Source organism: Aotus nancymaae, unplaced genomic scaffold (assembly GCF_030222135.1).
Source record: "Aotus nancymaae isolate 86718 unplaced genomic scaffold, 86718_ANA_hifiasm-v0.15.2.pri h1tg000040l, whole genome shotgun sequence".
Classification (NCBI taxonomy): domain Eukaryota; kingdom Metazoa; phylum Chordata; class Mammalia; order Primates; family Aotidae; genus Aotus; species Aotus nancymaae.
In genome coordinates, this window is record NW_026988454.1 from 1,550,326 (window position 1) to 1,574,561 (window position 24,236).

Here is a 24,236-nt window from a genome sequence, read left to right on the forward strand (position 1 = left end):
GGCTGTACTCACAGGACGCAAACAACGTCATGTTACATTAGGTGTGTGGGGGGGTATTAGTGGTGCAGCCTTTCTGCAAACTGCATCCACGGAACTGCAGGAGACATTTAATGAACAACTCGAGTGTACTTTAGATCTCCCCAGCCACAGACTGGGTGAGATCCTGAGCAATCAGACTTGGAGCAGTTCACAAAGATGGAAAAGGGAGTCCTCCTGGGGCTTTGGATGGAGCTGCAGGAGCCTGAGTGCACGGCTCAGACGCTCCTGTTTTCCATTTCTTTAGTAGAGGCCCTGCGGATGTGCAAGGAAAGCAGAGATTTAAACTTATAAAAATAGTCTCCAGAAAACACACACAACTAAGGATATTAAAAACAACAAGAATCACTTCTGCTTGTTTAGCAGCTTGATCTGCAGTCTTCTCAGGAGAGGAGAGGGTCCCAGAACACATCTGGATTTCACAGGCACTGGTGGGAGGTGAAATCCAATCGCCGCAGCACCTCTTGCGAGCGGCCGTGCCGGGCGCGCCTTCTGATTTGGGCTGGAGACAGGCAGACTTGCAAGGGAACAGGTGGTCAATTTCGCTAAACTTGCCACCCAACGGAAAGAGTAGCCCTATATTAAGCACTTGACCCCGAGGTGTTGGACTGAGTCAGTTACTAAAAGTGACATTTTCATATCCTTGCCGCAATCAACTGCCTCTTGCCCGCTCCTGAGTTTCGGATGATCCCGAGTGACAGTTAGCCTGAATGTTTGCACACTCCCGTGGAGGTTTGCTCTCCTGAACGTGGAGGAGTGAGATTCTCCACGCTTGAAGAGAAAGACGGCGCGGCTCCCCGACCAAAATTGTCCTCATTTCCAACTTAGGCAACATGCTGTCTCTCCTCCGCCAAGCCTTCTCTAAGTTCTATGGGCTACTGTTAGTAAGTACCTTGTTTGCCTTGTTAAAAACACTTTGGAGCCTGCTGCGTTGTTTGGTTTTGTTTTTAAGATGGTTCCTGATCCTCTCTGGAAGCCAGACAGGCCGGATAGTTAGGTCATTATTTTGGCATAATAACGGATGACGTTTGTAACCGTTTCTCCTCACCTCTTAATATTTTACTTAACATGCAGCTTAGAGTAGGATTCTTTTTTAGCATTCGATTTTCTCACTTTTTCTGTCCGTGTTTATTCTACTTTATTCCATTTTGCTCCTATTTATCCTTAAACTTTGGCTTGTGAAAGTTTCCTGCCCGGCAGAGCATGTGCTCTGTCCAGCGTCATTCCGTCTTGTCTCTGGGTTTGCCATGGCTGGGCTTCCATCGTCCATCTCTGCACACGCTGGGCCCCGGGTTCGGAGTTGACAGAACACTTCCCCACAGCCTCTCCTTCTTGGGCACGTTTTCAGTAGGGGGTGATTTTTGTCGATAGAGCGCTTGAGCAGAGGTAGGAGGACGAGCTCTGTTTGCTGCTTTTATTCTCTTCTGACTACTTCTTCCTTCCTTTTCACTCCATCACCTCACTTTACCCCTTTTACTCTTCTATTCTTCCCTTATTTTACCTTCCCAAGACAACAATTCTTGCAGGGGGACACTTGCGGGAGGTGGGGAAGCCACACGTCGTCCACTTCTGTACATCCTCCTCTTGAATGTCATTTAAACTCATCGCATGCTTGTGCATTTCCCGCTGTCTTCCCCCGACACGTGATGTCCTGTCCCGTAACTAACCCAGAGAGAGGGAGGATTTCAACCGATGGGCGACTGCTCCTGGGACGCACCGAATAGCTGCCCAGGAGCCTGTGGCCTGTGTGGCTTCCTCCCAGCCTGACGCGCGTCTTGATTTCTCATTCTGGTCTTTGTTTTCTTTTGCTGGAATTTCAGTTTCTCATTTCCTTTCTGCTGTGTAAGCGTATAGAAGATGGATAGATAATTACAAAAATGCCTGCAATCAAGTTAGCACTGTTGTTTTGTAACATGCATTTGCCTCAAACCAAAGGAGACTCCAATCCTTTTGAAGATGAAATATTTAGATAGGGGTCCTTAGAGAATGTCATTACGTCATGGCACTCATGGTGCTCACAGTGGGCTGCAAATAAATCACGTCAAAATGTGGAGTAAAGTTAAGAACACGTCACAGAGAGGATCGACGCTCCCTGGGCTCCAAGGGATGAAGTCTTCTAACAGGGCAGCAGGGAAGGCCCCAGCTGAACTCAGTGCCCTGAGAACCAGGAGGTGAGACGGGCTTGTGTGCAGGAGAGAGAGCCAGGAGCAGGGGAGCAGGGAGCACAGCAAGGAAGGTGCTGGGCGCCTGCGGCAGGGAGTGACACACAGGAGGTTATTTTGGGAATAGCCTGGCAGGTCTCACACTGGACTGGAGTGGAGAGAGACTGAGAGCAGGAAATGGTTCTGAAGGTGGTTATAGCCTGAGTGAGTCATAAGATGAGGAGGGCCTAACCTGGCGTGAGGGCGGTGAAAACAGAAGGAAAGAATCCAGGAAACTCCTGAGGTCCAGTCCTGGCAGCACTCGTAGTGGAGGCTGGAACCTGGGGTACGATTTCCAGGGCAATCAGATGGCAGAGCCAGGTATAAAAGGAGAAACGGCATGACGACAGAGCACAGGTCTCCCAGGATGAGCTGGCAATGCCTGAATCTTCTAGAACCTACAGTCTTTTATTTTCTATTTTTGTTATGTTTAACCATCAAGACTATATTATAGAAACTGTGTGTTCTTGATTGTTATGCCGTTTACTGTTTAAGATCAAATTATCGATTTAATGCTTTTGTATAATTAATGTCCTTTGTAAAACATTAGAATCAAGATGGCATGCCACAGAATAACCCTCGTAAACACCTGTCCATGGCACGCCTGTTCAGGGTCTCTGTGGTCAGAGATTTTCCCTGAGAAAAATAAGAAGCACAGATCTGTGTCTTGGACGCAAGCCCATGGTTCTTATTTATACACGTGGCCATTTAAATCAGAAACGAGTTGCTTCTAGGACTTGACAGTGCAGGAGCGATGTTTGCTAAATAGACGGTGTACGTCGTTTTATAGCTGCGGAAACTGAGGCTTATCTAGAGGAAGGGACTTTTAGGAGTGCAACCCAGGGAGTCTCACTGCAGAGCTGCAGAGCTGAGCCACTGTCCCCTCCTGCCCCCGGGGAGCAGGCGTGCCCTCATCCACAGAGAGGAAAGCCAAGACTCATGGAGCTGCATCGAGGTGTCAGAGGGCACCTGGAGTCCCCATGCATGTTTCTGAGCTCATAGAGAGTGTTCTCCCTTTGAAGAATCCTGAAAACTGTGTAAAGCTATTTGGCGCCTTGAGGCATCATTCTAGCAGCGCAGGTGGCTCCAACTGTCTGATCTTGTGACAGGTATTTGATGGGAATCCTGTTGGCTTTCTGTGCTGACATGTCTGTATTTCTGCACTGCCCCCGGGGCGAGGATGCTCTGTCAGGGAATAGACCAGTTTAGCCCTGATCGTGTGGAATGGACAGGGTCAGTGTTCACTCTCCAGGACTCACTCTGGGTATGGGGACAGCTTGACACCCCCTTCCCAGAGCAGTGGATTTATGTGAAAAAGTCACGGGAGAAAAGACCCCAACACCCCAATCCTGGCTGCTCACGTCAGACTCACAGGTTGTGACGTGGTCCCAAAGCAGCCTCACATCTTCACCCGCCTCTCTGTACTCCTCAGCTTCGTCCTTCCCCAGACAGGCCACCTCCAGGGCTCCCAGAGCCCCCCACACAATCCCCAGACTGGGGCCATGCAGCAGGATTGTGAGACCATGCAGCTCTGCCACAGCAGCAGGACCAGGGGCCTCCTGGTGAGGTGGGTGGGCCCAGCTTGGCTTCCTGCCACTCAGCCTTGGGGCCGAATGTTAAAACTTTGGTGTGACTTTCTCTGGTCACGGCGTCCTCAGTGTGCGCACAGAGCCTTGCAGAGCAGAACCCTTGTGGGACGGAGCGGCTTCTGCCAGTGCCGTCTTCACACAGCTGCAGTTTGATGGCTTTGTTCAGAGGCACTGAACTTTTGCCTTTGAAATAGGAGGACATCTATTAAAATGCCCAAGGCTTCCAGCAGCTGTCTGAAATGCCTGCACTCTGTCTCCCATGCCTGTCCCATGAAGTCCCACTGGCCTGCCTGGATGGGTATTGCCTCTGACCACAGGGCCAGCAGAGTCCAACACCTACAAATCCATCAGGGAGGGGTGGATTCTGGGATCCCCTGGGGATTCTACAAATTGGAACTTGCCCTGCTCAGTTTAACCAACACAGTTTTCTCGGGATCCTTACTTATCTTTTCATTCACTTGAATATTTATTGTGTGTTCCACTGTGGGCATGTTTACTCTTTTCCTTGTTTCACAGTGGGAGGCCAAGCATACATATCCGTGGCAGGGGCCTGTCTGCAGAGAGCTCCGGAAATGCTGTAGGAATGCCTCGGGACGTTCCCTTCATCCTGGGCTCCTGGCCTTGAGTTCACCTTCATGTCCATTTCAGACACCAGTTCTGTTTTCAGGACAGGAACCCAGTCTTCTCTGCAGGGGTAGAGAAGCGGTGTAAATCCACATGGAAACATGGTGCACAGCTCTGGGAAAGCGAGGGCTTTGGTAGGGGAAGCGCTTTTGGCGCAGCTCCCAGGCCCAGAGCAGCCGTAGAGTGTGCTCACCTGGGCGGGTGGGGAGGGCCTGCTCAGGGCTGGCCTTCGGCAGGTGGTCCCCCTTGTACCTCGAGAGTTTCCTTTGTTTTCGCCGATGCTGTTAAAGTTAGTGCCGAAGCAAGGGTGGATTTATTTCCACTCAGCTGAAATCTCTTGCTCTGCATTGAGGCTATTCATCAAGTGGGTGTTCTTCTAACTTCATAGCATGTAATAACTCAGTCCTTGTAATTCTTAGGAGCACAATTACAATCTCATTTTGCAGATGAGGAAACTAAGGAGACAGGCCCCTCACATGGGTCCATGTGAGAGTGCTAGTGTGGAAAGAGGGCCCTCAGGCTGCCTCCAAGCGGGGCTCCTGTTGTCTGGCTAACCTCGGGTGTGTCCTGGCCCCTAACACAACCGAGACTTCAGTGCTGTGTGTTGCCAGCCTCATGCTGACCCTGTTGTTCCCACCGTCCCCCGCCGCCTGGGCGTCATGTCACCCCTCATGGCGACGCTGTGTGCCCCTCTCCTAGCCACCTGGTTCTCACCCCAGTGATTTCGTTTTGCCCCATGGTTCTGCTCATTGCTGGGGGCACACGTGGCACTGGTTAATCACTCAGTCCTGACTTGTGGACCCAGCCGCCCGTCGGTCCTGACTTGTGGACCCAACCACCCGGTCCTGACTTGTGGGCCCAGCCACCCGTCGGTCCTGACTTGTGGGCCCAGCCGCCCGTCGGTCCTGACTTGTGGGCCCAGCCGCCCGTCGGTCCTGACTTGTGGACCCAGCCGCCCGTCGGTCCTGACTTGTGCACCCAGCCGCCCGTCGGTCCTGACTTGTGGACCCAGCCGCCCGTCGGTCCTGACTTGTGGACCCAGCCACCCGGTCCTGACTTGTGGACCCAGCCACCCGGTCCTGACTTGTGGGCCCAGCCGCCCGTCGGTCCTGACTTGTGCACCCAGTCGCCCGTCGGTCCTGACTTGTGCACCCAGCCGCCCGTCGGTCCTGACTTGTGGACCCAGCCGCCCGTCGGTCCTGACTTGTGGACCCAGCCACCCGGTCCTGACTTGTGGGCCCAGCCACCCGTCGGTCCTGACTTGTGCACCCAGCCGCCCGTCGGTCCTGACTTGTGGACCCAGCCACCCATCGGTCCTGACTTGTGGACCCAGCTGCCCATTGCCAGCTCCCTCTGCAGCCTCGCTGGAGGTAAGAATGTGACCCTGGCAAGGCCAGGCTGAGCGGAGAGGCCAGGCGGGTGGGACATGAGTGGGAACCTGACATCAAGGGCCCTGGCAGGGAAGCTGTGCAGTGTCCCAGCAGCAGAGCTTGTGACTTTTTCAAGTGCCCCCAAAGATCCACCACATACAAGCTTTTGTGAGCAAGGGAGACACCCAGAGATCTTGGAGGCAGGCAGAGCAGGCGAAAGAGCGCCCCAGCTGCTCCGCCGCGAACCTGGAAGCCCTGCTACCTCCTTCGGCCTCCAGAGACCCATCAGGGCCTCCCCATCCCAGACGCACCCCTCCCACCCTGAGGTCCGCGCCCCTGTCCCCTCCTCCTGCCTTTTGAATACTCCATCTCCTCTCCTCTGTCATGAAGAGCAGCCCAGCTCTGCCCGCTCCTTCCCAAGCCAGCTCCCTCCCACCCCCTTCCTGTGAACAGAACCCCCTCCCCAGTGGTCTGGGGGCCTTTGTCTCTTGGCCCATATCTTCCAGGTCTCACTCCTACTGCAGGGGGCTTAGAAGCATTCTTTGGACCACACATAACCCGAGATTGGTTCTGGTGAAAGGCAATTTTGCTTTTCTGTGCACACGCATTAGGCGAATCCTGATAACGCTCCAAACCAAGCCGCCGACACAATGCTGCGCCTTATTTAAACGTGCCCAACTTAAATGTGTTTGAACATTGTTTGCTCTTGAGCACAGAAAATCAAAGTTCAACAAGCCACATCTGTGCAAATTAAAATGCCTAGACTCCTGCAATTCAAATACTTCAGTAAACCATCTTAATAGAAAAATAAATATAGTGGAGTCAGCTGGCTCCCAATAGATCTTTGGAATTCTTCAGTCAACAATTTTCCCCCAAAGCACCTCTTCCTTTTCTTTAGCTTCTGGGTAAAATCCCGCCGGCTTCTGCTAGCCTCCCTGCCCCGCTAGAGCAGCAACAGGCCACAATCAAGGGCGGGGAGGTGCCACGATTGTTCTTTCAGTAGTGAATAGGCACAGCACAGCCGACACTCGGTAACCGTGCCCTGCGCTATCAATCTCCTAAGCGCTGGGGCATCGCTGTCTGTGCCCTACGTCTCCATGGCCCAGGCAGAGTCGTGGGCGTCCACGAAGGCAGGGCAGATCCCTGGGTTGGCTTCTGTCTTCCTGTGGTTATCTCAGTGGCACGAAGAGTGGGTGCAGACAGAGCTGTCCTCCGCCCTGCAGCCAGTCAGTTCCTCCCCACCTACACTCGGGTCCTGTTCTCCCCTGCCCCTGTTCTTTCTCCTTCAAACCGCGGGTGAGGGAAATGGTAGCGATGTCCTGGATTTGTGGCCCTGTTGTAACCGGCACATGTTAATGCGTCAAGTATGCACAGAGCTCCTGCCACGGGCGCTGCTGTGAGCGCTCTTAGTGTGGTGGAGGAGATAGCTCCTAAACAGGTCCTCAAAACGCTGCACAGTTAAAAGCAGTGATGCAGATACCATGGAGATACAGGCACAGACCCAGCTCGGCCGGGCAGCAAGGCAGCTTCCTAGAGGAAGCCAGGAGGCTGAAGCATGAGCAGAAGTGGGCCAGTGAGGGGTGGGGAATTCTGGGCAGAGGGAGAAGGAAAGCTAAGCCACACAGGCTGCAGGATCAGGTGCACTGATGGGCCAGGTCCTGTCAGCAGATGGCACGTGGCCTGCGCGCAGCATGTGTGCTGGCTCCAGTGTATCTGGGACAGGCTGGTTTGGCATCAGAGGTTTCAGAAGGTCACACCAACCTGCTTGGATTTCAGGGTTCATTCTGGGTCATTTCACCTCCCTGCACAAAAGGAGCTTAGGAGCCACCAGGTGACATGGATATAACCCTGGGCCAGAGGGTCCCACGGTAGGAGACGTCGGACTGCTTTGTAGGGCCTCCACACATCCTTGTTCCCAGTGACAAATTCTCATGCCTGGTGCCCGATACCCTCCCTAACTCCTGTACCTGGCGGCAGGACTCCGTAGGGCCGGCCTTCCGTCGCATAGGACTGCCCTTCAGTCAGTGCTGTCCCGACCTCTTCCCATCTCTTTGGGATGTCACTGCCAAATAAGATTCTCGCTCCTTCTGTAGGGTCTGGAAAGCACCTGGATGATCCCAGTCACTTGTTCTCATCAGTCCCAAGACCTAAGGCTGTGAATGCAAAGACCTCACAGCCCCTTCCCTAGCCATCTGTCCCCACCCCCCGGTGCACGGGGCCATCGTCTGTCACCATGCCACATTGTCTGCGGGCTCACTCGGTGGTAGGAGATGGTCTGAGGTGGGAGGAAGGGCACCAGGTATCCAGCCGCGTGAACCCAGCTTGAACCTCAGTCCTGCAAGGCTCTTTGCCATAAGAAACGTGATGCTCATAGCATTATTGTGAGGGTCAGGAGTGATGGTGCGCGGGGAGGGTTCTTACAAGAGCTGGGAGGCAGCAGGGGCTCAGGGAGGGCCTGTGGATTCCTAATCCTAGGGAATGAAACTGTACTCTAACAGCTCTCGAAGATGCGTGGCCTATGAATCCGTCAGCTTTCCCCCATGAACCTAGGGCAGAAAGAAAGTCAGACGTCTGGGATCCTTTGACTCTGGTCCCAAGTGTCTGAGGGAGGACAAGTGGGGTGAACAGTGATAGAAGTGGCCAACGGATCGCTTTAACCATTGCCTTCTGCGGCCTCTGTCCCAAAGCCGGCACACCTGCCCCGCGCCCCATCAGGGTACTGTCTGAGCTGTGGTGCTGAGCGCCACCCACTGGAAGGGGATGTCCATGGAAGCAGGTTGGCCTTTGCAGGACTCTGGAGCCACCGCTGCGCAGCGATACCCCAATCCTCCTGCAAGGGCCTCCCCGCAGCCACCTGTGGCCCCCAGTGCTGCACGCTCTCAAGTAAGGACAGCCTCTCTCAGCCCCTCCTCAGCCTCTCTCAGCCCCTCCTCTGGCACAGTGTTTCCTGTTGCTTTTCAGATATGTAAGACATTCTCTTATTATAGATTGGAAAGAAGCAGAAAGGGCATTTTATTAACAAGTAGGTTCAGAATTTCTCTTAGAAAACAAATCGAGCTGTTTGGGGGGAAGCGTGACAGATGTTCAAGTTAGGAGATAAAGCCGATGTGGGCTGGAGGCCAGGCTTCCGGGGATGGAGCTGACTGTGGATGCATCCAAGGAAGTCTGCCTGGATTCCTGGAGCCTCTGGGGCGGAGCAGGAGGGCAGAGAGTAGGGCGAAGGCTTGAGGATGGCTGCACCCAGAGAGACCCCGCCATTGCTCCCTGGTTTTCTTGGTGGCGCAGGACAGGTGAGCCTCAAATTAGGCCTTAGCCTTCGAAGGGCCTTGGCTTTACCCAGGAGAGAATTCAACATCGAGCAGGTGGTAGGGTGGAAGAAAACAGCTGTGTTGAGGCAGCAGCTTTGCAGCTCCGTGACTGCTCCTGCAGAGCAGAGCCATCCCCCAGGCAGAGAGTAGCAGCTCAGTGCAGGCCTGCAGTCACGTTTATACCCACTTTTAATTACATGTACACTAAGGGGCAGCTTATGCAGAAATTTCTAGGAAAAGGGCAGTAACTTTGGGTCGTGGGGTCGTTGCTATGGAAAGGGGCGGCAATGCTTGGATGTTTCCATGGCAATAGTAAACAGACATGGCGCACTGATGGGCACGTTCCGGACCCCCGTCCCCGTGTTAGCTGGTTCTCGATTTAGTCCAGTGTCTAAACCCTGCCTCCAGAGTCAAGTCCCGCCTCCTACCTCACTGGGGACCTTGGGCCCTGTTACCTGTTCTCTGTCCCCAGCTATGTCTAGATGACAACACCTTATAGACGCCTCCAGTTCTCTTGGGTTCCTACAGGAGCGTGGCTGGGTAGAGTCCAAGATGAGCTTCTGCAGGGTAGCCCCGTGCTGCTGCCTGGCGAGCTCTGGGTCCTGTGGAGGGAAGGGGGAGTGCCGTGGCTGCTGTGGGCCTGTCTGGGGGTCGGGACCTTAGGGACCACAGCTGCAGAACACCCCAAGGACCTCTCATTGGCTGCTCCTCCTGTCTCTCCAGGCTGCCCAGCCTCACCCGCCAGGTGCACGCTGACTCACGTGGTCGGAGGAGAATCAGCCACTGGCGTCACAGTGGCGGAGTGAGGCCCTGGACGGGAAAGGCTCCCTCTGTTTTCAGCCTGATGTGCTCTGACACATTTGTGTCTACATAGTTATCCAGAGACATCGATTTCCCTGACGGGAAAGCACATTGGGAAAAGGAAGTCATTGATTAATAGAGGGAAATATTTGAGTCACAGATTGTCCTTAGGTGAACCATTGATCTATTCCAAGTGAAATCTGACTTATTTGGATGGCCACACAAGTAACTAATAAAGTAATTTAAAAGTAATAATTTAAACAAATGAGATAATTTTAAAACGTATTTTCAGGTCTCTAGAGTGGAGGGAATGTGTTCTGTAGATGACAGTGATTATGAGGTGCAAACACTTTGCTTCCTGCGTTCTCACTGCTTGCTTGGGAATGCATTGTTACATTTCTGGCTCTTGCAATATTTTCTCCGAATCAGGAGAGCATCACTGCATGTGATTTATAAAGTTGAAACTTTGTGTACTTTTGGACGTCTGCAATATGCAATACTCTACAACACAGAGGTACCCGTAGGTATTAGCTGGCGTGGAAATGCATGTGTTTCCATCTGAAGGGCTTGCCCTGCCCTTGGGAGGAGCCATGTTGCATGTGGTGACCCCAGCAGGGCTTGGATCTTCTCCCAAGAAGCACAGCTGCCAGCCGTGGCCTCGGGCTGGGCTTCACCGAGGGCGAGTGGTGAGACCCACCTGATGCCTGCCAGCTGGTAGACCTTCCCACTGTTTCTCGTTGCATTTCTTCATTCATGCCTTCATTCTTTAAACCTAGCGTGGTTTGGGTCTAAGGAATGTGGTTATAAAAGCTAGGACCTGCAGGACCACATGACCTTCCAGAAGAAACAGAGAAGGGAAAAAAGACTAGGATGTGGTCAAAGGCAAGGCTTGCCTCTTGACTGAGATAGGTGGTGGTCAAAGGGCACTCTGAGTACAGGCACGAGGCCATGATCTCGCTGGGTGTGGGGGCAGGTTCATCTCATGGTTTCTGGTGAATGAGTTTGTCCTGGTTGTGAAAGCATCCTTGTGTGCTTTGCCTCGTTGTTGCTAGTATTTATCTCCACACTCCCACCCAGTTTTCTTCTTGGGATTCCACTTATTCGACAGCCAATTATGGAGTCCCTCCTCCCTCTCACTCTGTTCTAGACTCAGTTCAGCAGTAAACCTGATGTCTTGGCCCTGCCCTCGGAGCTTCCTCCCTGCCCCTCCCTTTCCCCAGGGCTGTCTCACCCTCTCTGTTCTTCCGTGTGCCTCTGACACCTGACCCTGCCTGAGGGTATTCTAGGTGCTGACTGAGGTAGGGAAAAGACCCTCCCCATGGCTTGGGATTTATGAGTAAGCTGAATGCGAATACTGAGCCAGAAACAGAGCAATCACTTTCCATTTCCCGACACCTCAACACCAATGTTTTATTAAATTAAAAGGACTAAAAAGAACCAAGTGATGCATGAGTCTTTATTTTTAATTGAACTTTAATGTTCCTCAGTTCATTAATGAAGAAAAAAAGGAGAAAGCTGGTATATTTTATTGCCTGTAATATTCAAGCGGAAGTTTATTCTGAAACATATTTCTGCATCACATTCCTTGGGTAAATTGCCTGTAGCTTAAACGTAACAGCAGCATCTGAAAACCCTTAGAACTCTACTTACAAATGAACCAGATTTTACTATTAAACAATATATTGGCTAGACCGGTTTTCTTTGTATATTCTTGCTGCACATCAGAATACTTAAACCTAAGCTGTCCATCATCCCAGGGGGAGAACGGCACACTGGTGGTTGGTGTTGAGACTCACAGAAGGAGCTGAGCAAGGGATCCTGGCAGGAGCCGCTGGGGGACAAGGCGTTCCTGGCAGGGGATGGGGAAAGTTGGTGGCATTAGCATCCTGGGCGCCTGCTGTGGGTGTCAGGCCCCAGCCCTGGGCCACAAGGGTCAAGACAGGACTTTTCATCTCTGGGAGAGAGGCCACCAGGAGCAAGACCTAGCGGGGCATCCAGGGAGAGGCCTGGACCTGTAAGCTGGGATCACAAGAGGTGGGAAGAACTGGGACTTGGGAATCACCAGGAACAGTTTTCCCTTTGGAGCACAGAATCCGGGTGCAACTTGCAGGAGGAGAGCTCAGCCTCCCTGGGGCCACCGCTCAGCGCTGGTCGGCACTGGTCAGCAGTGGCTGCAGGAGTCAGAGAGGAATTAGGGGTAGGAGACGCTGTGTGGAGGATGCAGATGAGAAACCTGGACCTTATGTCAAGAGGGAATCTGGGAGCAGGGCGTGTTTCCAGTGGAGCAATGAGTCGGTTTATAATTTTGCATCCTAGGCCACTGGAGATGCCTCGTATTTTGCTTGGGAAATAAGCGTCATTTGTATCGGGAAATGGTACAAGTCCATTGTGCAAGGCGCGGATTCTTTTTGTCTTGGGATGTGGCATCTATTTCTTAGAAGGTCTCTGAGATACCGTGTTGTAAGCTGCAGAGTTTGGCACACCCTTCCTTGTGTTTTTCAAGTGCCGACGCGCTGACACGTCGCGGTGGATCCGTGCTCTGGCGCCGCCTCTCCGCCCTTCCCACTTGCTCCACTTTTCCCTGCTTTCCTGCTTTTTGTGTTTCACTGGGGAGAAAAGCCTGACTCAGAGCAGAAGGGGTGAGAAGATAGGGAGAGGCAAGCAGCCTCTGTTAAAGAAGAGCAATCCTCACCCGAGATGCCAAACAGGGCCCTCGCCGTCCTTTCCAGAGCTGACGATGGGAGGAGAGGGGCAGCGAGGCCAAGGCGTTTCCGATTCTGCGTCCTGTGGAAGTTTGAACTGTGCCTCTGGCCTCAGCAGGTCTCCTTTCATGTTCAAGCTCTTTTTGGCTAAGTCCTACGCACTGTCCCTCATCGCGTGTTTTCTAGATTTGCACTGGCAAAAATAAGTGACAATATTACTTATTATTTTATTATTTTTATTGAGATGGAGTCTTATTCTGTTGCCCAGGCTGGAGTGCAGTGGTGTGATCTCAGCTCACTGCAACCTCCACCTCCCAGGTTCAAGTGACTCTCCTGCCTTAGCCTCCTGAATACCTGGGATTACAGGTGCCCACCACCACGCCTGGCCACTTTTTGTATTTTTTTTTTTTAATAGAGATGGGGTTTGGCCATGTTGGCCAGGCTAGTCTTGAACTCCTGACCTCAGGTTATCTCTCCACCTCAGTCTCCCAAAGTGCTGGGATTACAGGCATGAGCCACCACACCTGGTGACAATATTTATTATTTTTTGTTGTGACTTAAAAAGCAACATCTCCGACTTAATAGACTTTCTGTTCACAATTTTTTCCTCCAAACTTACTACTTAGTAATCTATTAATGCTGGTAGTTGGACAACCAGGTATTGTAATGTGAACTAAATCCTATAGAATTAATAGTAATTGTAAACAAATAAGGTTTTATCTACTAATGACCAAGATAAATAAAAAAAGTCATACTCAAATTTATTTGTGGAATGGATATCTAAATACACACCATTTCTGGAGTGTTCAAATGCTTTTGCCAAATTTTAGAAACTCATGTGTGGTCAACAGATGCCTGCTTTGCACTTGAGAGCACAGTCTCATGAAGCCCAGGGGGTTTGAGGCGCAGCAGAAACGCTGGAGCTTGAGACTTGAGAGGCCACGTTTTGAGCCCCCTTTCTCTGTCACTTGCCAGCCATGCCGGGACAGAGGTCACCTGGCCTCCCTGAAGCTCAGCCTCCCTCTCATTCTCTCTCTCACCCCACCTTGCTGCTTCCCTGGGTGTGAATCACTGTAATTTCCACCTCCGAGGGTGACGCAGAACAGCAAACATTGGGAACTGTGAGTAGACGTACACGTTCTCATCTGTTGGGAAAGGCATGCAGAGTGGAAGCCTTATGGAAGAGAACCAAAGTGTCTTCTGTGGAATAAAGGAGAGAAGGATTGAAGGCAGAAAACTGCTTTTGTTTTTATTTTGCATGTAAGTAAAATACAACTTTATTTAGAGAAGAGAAGGTTTTGAGCTACATTGTAGACGATGGCCTTCTGCGATCAGTGGGCTTACAGGGCGGCGTGTGGCACCCAGCTTTCCCAGGATTTGGTGGAGACATGGTCCAGGGGGTAAGGGATGTTCTGAGCCAGGACAGGCACGGAGGAGCAGAGCGGATTCAGGCCCCGCTGGAGTGAGAACAGGGGCTGGAAAGTGGCCGGAGGTAAGGAGAGGTGAGGCGGCCCTGGCTGGCGGGAGAAAGCGGCCCTGGTGGCACGGCTCACTGGCTGGCGTGTGTTCCTGAGCCAGGCTGCTGCTGTGAACATAGCACACGTGTGTATCCATACACAAAGCAGCTTTACATTTTCCCAGGATCACAGCTTCATCCCACACCGGCTTTAAAAATGACTTATTTTATGCTGCTCTGGGAGTGATTTTAATATCAGAAGCATTTTTAAAGTGACAATCACACTCATTTGCTTGAGAGGTTAAATCCCTGCTTTAAAAAATATGAGTTTTGTCATAAAAAATGCAAGTATATATGGAAACAAAGATATATGTTTGTTTCCAAAATTTCCACTCCAGGCCAGTCTTGTTTTATTTATGTATCCACTCCCTCTCCCCTTCCACCTACCCACACAGCTCCAGGTTATTTTGTGGCAAGTCCTAGGCATCATATAATTTAAATTTAATTTTAGAATAATCCAAAAATATCTTCCTCCCTCTTTTCAAGGGTAAAAACTGAATAGCATTAATACCTTCTCAGGTTGGTAAATACATGCCTGTAATCCCAGCACTTTGGGAAGCCAAGGCAGGCAGATCACTTGAGGCCAGAGTTCGAGAACAGCCTGGCCAACATGTTGAAACCCCATCTCTACTAAAAATAAAAAAATTAGCTGGGAGTGGTGGTGTGTGCCTGTAGTCCCAACTCTCGGGAGGCTGAGGTGGGAGGACTGCATGAGCCCAGGAGGAGGAGGTTGCAATGAGCCAACATCACGCCACTACACTCCAACCTGGGTGACAAAGTGAGACCCTGTCTCAAAAAAAAAAAAAAAAAATGCTGATATGAACACATTTCTCATTTTTAAGTGCATAGAGTAGAAGGTATTCATATTGTATAATACCTTCTATTTTATACCTCAATTTCTCAGGGTCAGGCGGTTCTGCATCTTACGTGTAAAACCTAACCTTGGCTTGACGCCCGTGTCCTTCTGTCCCATCTTTCTGGAAGATGTCAAGGGCTCATCTTTCATCCTAGTATTAACTCAAGTCTTCTGTTGTGAAGATACCTGGTAGCCCTTGAAGGTCATAAATTTTCAAAATATGCAAACAACTACATAGAAATTCACCTAAACGTGGTAGAATTGAGCATACTGGAAACAGAAGTTTTCTCCACGTTAACTAAAACTCCATTGCAGAGAAGTCCAGGCTTTCTCAAGAGAACATCACAGTACTCTTGTGTGCTGGACCACTAAGGAAATCCTCTCTCACTTCCAGTTTCTACAATAATTAATCAGTCAAAACAAGAACAAGAGAAAAAACTCAGCTCATAACCATTAGCCTCTTTGAAGTGTAGGAGATTGTGTTTGGTATCGCAGGATACATACAAACGTGTCGATTGAAGGGAGGTTGAATGTGGTTGAGTGTAAATATGTCGACTTTGGGAGCAGTGTTTCCACCACAGCGTGGTAAGTGCTGTGAAAACATGAAGCAGATGGCTGTGGAGTTTCAAGGGGAAAAGTCTTATTATCTGACACCTGGCCTCACAGGAGGGCTCGGCACAGGGACACCCTGGGGAGGGGACCGTCTGAAGTGTGTGCCTGGAACAGTCCTGGTTACAAGTTCTACGTGGAGATTTGGTGAGAGCTGACTATGGCTGACTTCAGATCAAGAGGAATCTTACCATGTCATAGGGGGCCAAGCTGCTGGAGGGTGGGGGGTGGAATCACAGGGTGGACTAGCACTTCTGGAGATCAACTGACCTCGTTTTACAGGGAGACCGGTGTGGGGCAGGCCAGCCCTTCAGGAGGGGGGAATTGAATCAGGCAGTGGCAGGGGCTGCACCTCCCAGGACATTTTTACTTTCATTTTTTTTTTGAGACAGAGGCTCACTCTGTGGCCCAGGCTGGAGTGCAGTGGTGCAATCTTGGTTCACTGCAACCTCTGCCTCCTGGGTTCAAGCGATTCTCCTGCCTCAGCCCCGAGTAGCTGAAATTACAGGTGTGTACCACCACGGCCAGCTAGTTTTTGTTTTTTTAGTAGAGACAGGGTTTCGCCAGGTTGGCCAGGCTGGTCTTCAACACCTGACCCCAAGTGATCCGCCCGCCTCAGCCTCCCAAAGTGCTGGGATTACTACAGGTGTGAGCCACCGCACCTGGCCTCCCAGGACTTTTCATTGGTGAGCCAGTGAATCCCTTACTGTGGGGAAGCCAGTTTACACTCGACTTTCTGTTATGACAAATGACAGCTTCCTTACCTGCCCAGAGACAAGCAAACCAATGGTGACCTCAAGCAGCACATAGCACTCAGGGGACAGAGACCTTTAAACACCTAGGGAGACCGAAGATATGATGCAGTAGCCAAAAAACAAACCGGATGAAAGAAGGAATAATTGGGAAAGTGAAAGCATTCCTCCAGATTGGAAACAAGAGCGCTAAAACAAAGAAACAAATGTTGGGACAGTGTTGAGGAATTCTCCTAGTAACTAGGACTGGAAACAGGCGTGAAATAGGACTGAAACAGGAAGAAACTTGACTAGATTTTCATCTTTCCTATTGGTGAGTTCCTCATGTCTTGACCCACCGAGAAGGAAGGTACCTGCCTGTTGACCACGGCTGTGGAGGGGACCGCCCAGCAGAGCCGATCTCAGGAGCAGGTCGCACCAGGGCTGGGGAGGGGTTTTTCCAGGGCCTTGACGGGTGTCACAGCCTCTCTGATCTGATTGGTAACCTTTGCAGGGAGGATTGTGCTGTGGACATCTTTAAAGGCAGCGGATTAACAGCTTGGAAATTGGGGCAGGACCGAGGCTGAGAGATGGCAGGTGGGGCTGAGGGAGAGTAGGAGAGAAGGAGCAGGGGTGAGTGGGCTGGAACTGCAGGGGCTTCCCATTGGGAAGGGGAGGCTGGCCTCCTCCCAGGCAGGAGCAAAGGAGGAGCCTGGAGATGATGTGTGGGAGAGACCCTCCTCCCTCTGGCTTTCGTCCTGTTTTCTTTTAAGCAGAAGACTTGGGCCCTGGCCCGGCTGTGGGTTCCCTCCACTTGCTGGCAAGGCGGGCAGAGGGTCCCTATGCAGGGAGCCTCAGCCACGGCACTGGAACCCTGGGAGCGTGGAGGAACCTGAGAACCGCAGGACCCGATTCATTCGGTGCACTGAAGCTCACTCTTCACGTGTCTGTTGGTGGCAGAATATTTTGTAGAAATACGAAGTTTAATCCTTGTCCTTTGGCCAGACATGGTGGCTCACGCCTGTAATCCCAGCACTTTGGGAGGCCAAGGTGGGTGGATCACATGAGGTCAGCAGTTCAAGACTAGCCTGGCCAACATGGTGAAACCTGTATCTACTAAAAATACAAAAATTAGCCTGGTGTTGTGGCGGGCACCTGTAATCCCAGCTACTCGAGAGACTGAAGCAGGAGAATAGCTTGAACCCAGGAGGCAGAAGTTGCAGTGAGACGAGATTGCACCATTGCCCTCCGCCTGGGCTATAGAGCAAGACTCCATCTCCAAAAAAAAAAAATTGTCTTCATCATCATGATGCTTATTTCTGGTTCATGTCCCACATCTCTGAAGTAAGGCTTTCTTTATTTCCATAAACAGCTTCTGAACATATTCCTTCATTTCCTATTCTGTATTTCCTCATTCCCAAGTCCTTTCCTCACCCGATCTCCCTCCAAAGATATCGACCTCTTATCCCTGGTGCCCACTGGGTTGTGTGTCCTGCCGTCGCTCAGACAGACCATCCCTGAGCTGCCCCTCCCAGATCCCAGGTCAGCAGCCCCACGGTTTAGCGCGGTCCCCATCGGAATGGACACCACGGGCCTCCAGCGTGCCTGTGCCCCCTCAGCCAGGCGGCAGCCTCTGCCCAGAGCCCACCTGCCATGTTCAGGCCCTGTTGTTCCCAATCAAAGTCAATAACTCTTTCAAATAAGAGGTTTCCTGTTCCCACAAATAACCTCCTGAATGCATCATGTTGCTTTCTTTTTTAAAAATAATCTATTGACATGGATGGCTATAAAGGATTGTGCTGGTGAGGAACTCAGCATTTCCTGTTTTCAGACTCTATGAAGCTCTAAGAGTACCAGTACACAATTTTCTTTATCGGAACGAAAAATCAACAATCCGCTCAGAACTCTCTTTCCCCAGCGATGTAGCCTCTTTGGCGCTGTTAACGCGCTTTGTGAAGATAGCGGCAGCTCCGGGCAACATTTCACTGAGGAGAGAATGTTCATGGCTCTTTTTCTGTATTTATTTGATGGTAACTCTTTAGAACAGCACAGTAGGTCTGGATAACAAATCAAAGCTATCTTTAACAGCAAATGGCAAGGAAACAGAATGCCTTGGCGTGTCTTACGGCAAGCTTGGTTTAGCAGGGGTGTTTAACCTTCGGCTTCCCTGGGCCACATGGAAAGAAGAAGTGTCTTGGGCCGCACATACAATACACTAACACTAACAATAGCAATGAGCTAAAACACACAGACATACACACACACACACACATCTCATGTTTTTGGAAAGTTTATGAATGTGTTGGGCCACATTCAAAGCTGACCTGGGCCACATGCTGCCTCCAGGCCACACGTTGGACAAGTTTGGTTTTGAGTTTGCAAACTTTTGTCCTGTTTTGCGGCTCCTGAGCCATGTGGACCCCCCATCCATCAAAGAGCAGGGGGTTCCGTCGTCTCAGGGCCAGGAGCTCTGCAGCTGGGAGCCCGTGGGCCTGTGCAGTTGGCGACAGGGCACCAGAAGCCCCCAAGGATGGCGACTCAGTCATTTCTCCTCCAGGGTCCTTGTTGACTGACTGGGCAGCTAGACCTCAGTGCAGCCTGGTCCTGGGCACCCCTCGTGGCAGCTGCAGCTGGAGTGACAGCTGCGGGGGGACAAGGCTGCTCTGAACCCAGGACCAGTGCTCCCCACAGCCCTCCACAGCCCAGAGACTGCTAATGCTGCAGCCTGCACACTGGTCCTGACAGGAGGCCTTCCTGGGTCTGTGTGCATGTGGAGGAGGGTGGCTCAGGGTGCCACAGTACAGAGGAGATGCCTTTCATCGAGGGGCACACCCATGACCCAGGCTGGAGGGATGGGCAGCGCGTGAGACTGTGGTTCTGTATTTAGCTTTATAGTGAGTATGCACATAGTATAGCGGATGGGAGGAAGTAGGGAGAGAGTGGCAGCTCTGGGGAGGGCTGGGAGAGGGCTTGGGTGCCCACCCAGGCCTGCAGGTTAGCCTGATGCATATCAGCTCACTGCAGCAAACCCACACTGACATCAAACCCACGGTCCAAGCCGGTGACACGGAAGAGTTCAGTGCCTCCTTCTGCCGAGGCTCAAGGCTTCCGGCAACTGCCTCACTCAGCCAAGAGGAAGGCTTCCTTCCCTTTGGAGAGGCGGTATCTGTGAAGGAGGCAAGGATTTCCTGTCCCCACCACACACAGAAGCAGCAGGCTCCCCGGGACAGAGGGGACAGTGGCATCCTCAGCTGCTCCCATCCAGCCAGCCGGCCCCGCTCTGAGGTCAGCCCTCTGTCCAGTACAATGTCAGCCCTTTCTCTTAGAAAATAAATCTCATAAACATGATCACAGTAGCACTTTGAGAGGAGTAAGCAATTTTTTTCTTACCATTTTGGATGGTAAGATTCAAGTTAGAAATCTAGAAACCAAGAAAAAGATTCAAAGGTATCCAACTGGAATTGCTGCCTGCAAATCAAGTGATGGGGACTCTGCCTTCAGGGCACCCACAGAGCCAGGACGATGACTGCAAACACTTCTGCAGTGCTCGCTGGTGCTCAAGGGGCATGCCAGGAAATCAGTATCTTTTTCGTTAGCACCTGTGGGTTGACTGCTTCTGCTTGTTGTCTGCTGTAAATCTCGAGGATGAATGGTGTCTACCGGCTTTCCTTCCCTTCCCTGAACGCTGGCGGCTTCTGACTGAGTATCACTGTGGTGCAGGATGTATGCAGTGCTCAGTGGGTATGCGGGACTGGCTTCCCTGAGTGTTCTCAGTCCCCACATACCGAGTGCAGTTCCTCCCTCAAATCGCCCTGGGACTCTTTAACCTCCCAAGAACATTTTAACCCAGGGTTTTCCTTTGTGTCTGTAACTTTATTCCAGATAGACTTTAGGATATACACACAACCTCTAATCCAGCAGCAACTAGGAGGACCCACAGGAAATGCTGAGACCACGCACTTGGCTGTAACTCGCAGATCGTAACTAGGTGGAGACACGCCTGGTTTGGCCACAGGTTTCGGACCCCTGGGCTCCTCCCTCTGAACTGAGAATGGACTTTCTTAGTCCCCTGCTGTCCTCCTGTGAATCTGAACCTCAGTGAGCTCCGCCCCACCCAATTTGCATCTCTGAGACTGCTGACTTACTGATGTGAGATGCTTTGAGATCCCGGCTCTGGCCGCCCACCGACCAGTGTCCAGTTCCACTCAGCCCTCCCGTGTGCTGGGCAGCTTCTGCTTGTCCCCATTATCAGCTTTGCAGACTCAGCCTGATCTCTGCACCTTGAGTCTGCATTTTTCCGCTCACTACGTAGATTTCAGAGCACAGAGAAGAAAGTGGATGCTGACAAATTACCCACAGCGGCTCTCTGCCGGATCGCCGACCTTGCCATCCGAGGCTGTGTTGAGTCTTTTCTTACTGAAGTAACTTAGCTGGGCTGGTGTGGTTGAATTTGAGTGTCTGTCCTTCGATATTGAGAAGAGTCATGTGGTACAGCGACTCCCTCTCCAATATACGGCCACCAGCATCCATGCACCATGGGGACGCCAGGAGTAGTGAACATGACTGCCTTGAGATTGCTCCTGTTTAGGCCCCGCAGTCCCAGGTGTTGATAAGAAATGCTTTTGACCCAGTGCAGCCACAGATCGACATGTCATGTTCAATTTTGAATACAGAGGCTACCAGAAATGCCTTCCTACTAACAACAGACCAGGACTAGTGGCAAACTGAGAGTCTTGTTCCTTCTGTCTGAGTTTTAATGACTGTCTTCAATTGTTCCAGAAGTATCATTCTACTTGTCTGAAAAATGTCTGACCATTTACTCTGAGGCTCAGATAAAACAGGCAAAAGGAACATTGCATTTAAATAACATGTTGGGGCCAGGCATGGTGACTCATGCCTGTAATTCTAGCACTTTGGGAGGCAGAGATTGGTAAAATCACTTGGGGCCAGGAGTTCAAGACCAACCTGGCCAACAGGGTGAAACAATCTCTACTATAAATACAAAAAATTAGCTGAGCATGGTGACGCATACCTGTAATCCTAGCTACTTGGAAGGCTGAGGCACAAGAATCACCTGAACCCAGAAGGCAGAAGTTGTAGTGAGCCGAGATCACGCCATTGTACTCCAGCCTGGGCAACAGAGTGGGACCCTATCTATAAATAAATAAATAACATGTTGGACACTTAGTGGAATTTTAGCTGATGTCTGAGTGTAGCCTTTACAGACACTCCCATCATCTGTAGGAACGATCAATTGTTGCATTTCAAATATGAGAATCAAAATTGGGAATACAAAAGCCCTTAGAGGTGAGGGTCATATTCTTAAATGTTATCCAAAAGCACATTTTACCTGGAGAATCATGATGTCTAAAATTAGGATCACATTGATGTTTTAAGATGGATAGGCATTGAAGACTATCACTTCAAAGTGTGACGGTCATGTTACTCAGAATTAAATAGTATGTTTCAATATTTACGCCATGTACTAACTGCCTTTGGTCCATAATAAGTTATCCTCAAACTCACTGGCATTAAAAAACAAACAGGCGTTTACTCTGTCACCGTTGCTGTGGGGCAGAAGTGTGGCTGCAGCCTAGCAGTTCTTCACGAGGCTGCGTCCAGCTGTCAGGCAGGGCTGTGGTCTCATCCGAAGGATGACAGTGGGAGTCACTCCCAAACTCAGTCATGCGTGTGTTGCAGGCCTTGCACCCTCACCACGTGGATCTCTCACCAGGCCTGTATCACAACAGCTGGCTCCCCCAGGATGAGCAATCCAGGGACGGCAAGAGGGCCCAAGGTGGAGGTCATGCCATTTTATAACCCAGCCTAGAGGTGACTGCCCATCCCTCCTGCTATATTCCACATGTTAAAAGCAAATCACTAGGTCCAGTTCACACTCACGGGGAGGGAATTACCCCAAGTCGTGACTACTGGGAGCAAGGATTGTGGGGACATCTCGGAGGCTGCCTATCACTCTCCTGTCAAAGGCAGGGATTGCTGATTGAAAGGGCTAAGAGGAGAGAAAGAAATCACATCTGACATTTTCCTCAGAAACCGTGTTTCCATACTGGGTTTTGTTTGCTTTATTTTTATGGGGAGTGGAGAGTTGCTGTTACTATTTTGTCATGTTGTTATGAAACTACTCAGGGGCACAGGTGAGAAACGACGCTTCTTTGGGTAGCTCCTCAGGCACGCATCCTCTAAATCTAACATCCCCTGGAGAGTCAGTGATCATCACTGCCTGGTCCCTCCATGGCACCCGTGAATATTCACAGTAATAGCACGGGATACACGAGATGCCGTTTAAAAACTTCTTCAAAACAGATTTAATGTGCTCTGAGTCCTTTTCCCCCAAAACTTGCTGGGGCTACCTAGAAATTCAGTCTCAGTCACCAATTGGCCTCTTTCCCTCTTGGCCTTTGCACCACAAACACCCCAGCAGGCAAACGCCCTGGTGTCCCTGAGCAAGCCCAGTGTGGGGACTCTCTTCTCCAGTCTTTGTCATCACGGAGACAGCACCCAGCGTTTGGAAAGGCAGCTTGTCTTCTCCAGGCCTCTAGGGTCAAGGGTCTGTGCTGAGGCTGAGCGTCTGGCCTCTGTGTAGCCCAGCCACCTGCCCCTTCTTTGAGTTCTGGGCTTGGGAGATGCACACTGAGGAGGTGCCATCACTCAACCCCCAGCCTTCCCTACCCCAACCCCCGGAGTGGGCAGCTCCAGACACTTCAGCCTCCCAGGTGTCCCAGGCGCAGGCCACTCTCATCCCCACCTCAGCTCCTGAAGAGAAACCTGAACCTTGCCCTGCCAGGCAAGAGACACTCGGTCCAAACTCAAGTCACAGCCCTAGCGCCAGGTGATGAGAAACCGGGGACACTTCTCTCATTCTACCTGATTTTCAAAAAGGAAAAGAAGCATCCATTTACTCCTGCCGTTCTCGTTTCCATCTGCTTTATGGATGTGAGAGTGCCTTTCATTTTTTTTCTTGTTGAGACCAAGTCTCGTTCTGTCACCCAGACTGGAGTGCAGTGTGGTGGTACCATGAGAGCTCACTGCAGCCTCGGCCTCTGTGTTCAAGCCGTCTTCCCACTTCTCAAGCAGCTGAGACTACAGGTGTGTGCTACCACACCTGGTTATTATTTTTAGTAGAGACCAGGTCTCGCTATTATTGCCCAGGCTGGTCTCAAATTCTTGGTCTCAAGCAATCCTCTTACTTCAGCATCCCAAAATACTGAAATTATTGACATGCCTTTTATTTTAGATTATATATCATATATCAGAGGACACTCCTGTCCCTCTGTTTCTTATTCAGGATCATTTTAGAATCTATAACATGTCTGTAGGTCCTGGGGGCAGCCTCCTACCTGAGGTCACCAGGGATGACTTTGTACTCAACTCAGTGGCTTTACACAATCCTCATTTTTTTCTTTGACATTAAAGTCTGAGGTATCACCTTAGGTGTGGGGAAATATGGAAAATTATGCTGCCCTCTGAGACTTAACCTGGTAACCACCCCACACACAGCCCTGCGATCGGCCATCCATCAAAGCCTGTGGGAGAGTTTTAAGAACATGGGGGGAAATGTGGGAAACTCCAAATGCCAGTCAGAAGGTGGTCCTGGTTGTGATCTGAAGCCAAGAAGATTAAGATGTGATTATAATCTCATAGGGGAACCAAATCAATGCACTGTGCTCCAGTTGTGGGGAAAGACTGTGGACAGCAGAGAGAGAAATGATGGAGAAGGAGGCACGGCAAAGAGCAGAAGCTCAGGGAGGTCCACGGGTGCGGCTCATCACCCCAACCCTGCACACCCCGCGTCTGCAGCAGGAGCTCCCGGGCACCGGAGAACTCTCTGGTGCATCCAAGGCATTTCATTAGGAAAATGGATCTGGGAAACAC

General features: G+C 51.0%; 1 protein-coding gene across 4 annotated transcripts in view; it reads left to right on the forward strand.

Annotated features, from left to right (window-relative positions):
• The window catches only part of RPS6KA2 (ribosomal protein S6 kinase A2), a 457,314-nt gene that overhangs the window by 167,016 nt on the left and 266,062 nt on the right, over positions 1 to 24,236 (forward strand). The window contains exon 1 of one of the 4 annotated variants that reach the window (XM_064360466.1): positions 666 to 920. The exons of the other annotated variants lie outside the window; for them this stretch is intronic. Coding sequence (XP_064216536.1) covers positions 870 to 920 — 51 coding nt within the window. The 5' untranslated portion in view covers positions 666 to 869. Of the gene's footprint in view, positions 1 to 665; positions 921 to 24,236 lie in introns of those variants that run through there. 4 annotated transcript variants of the gene reach the window in all.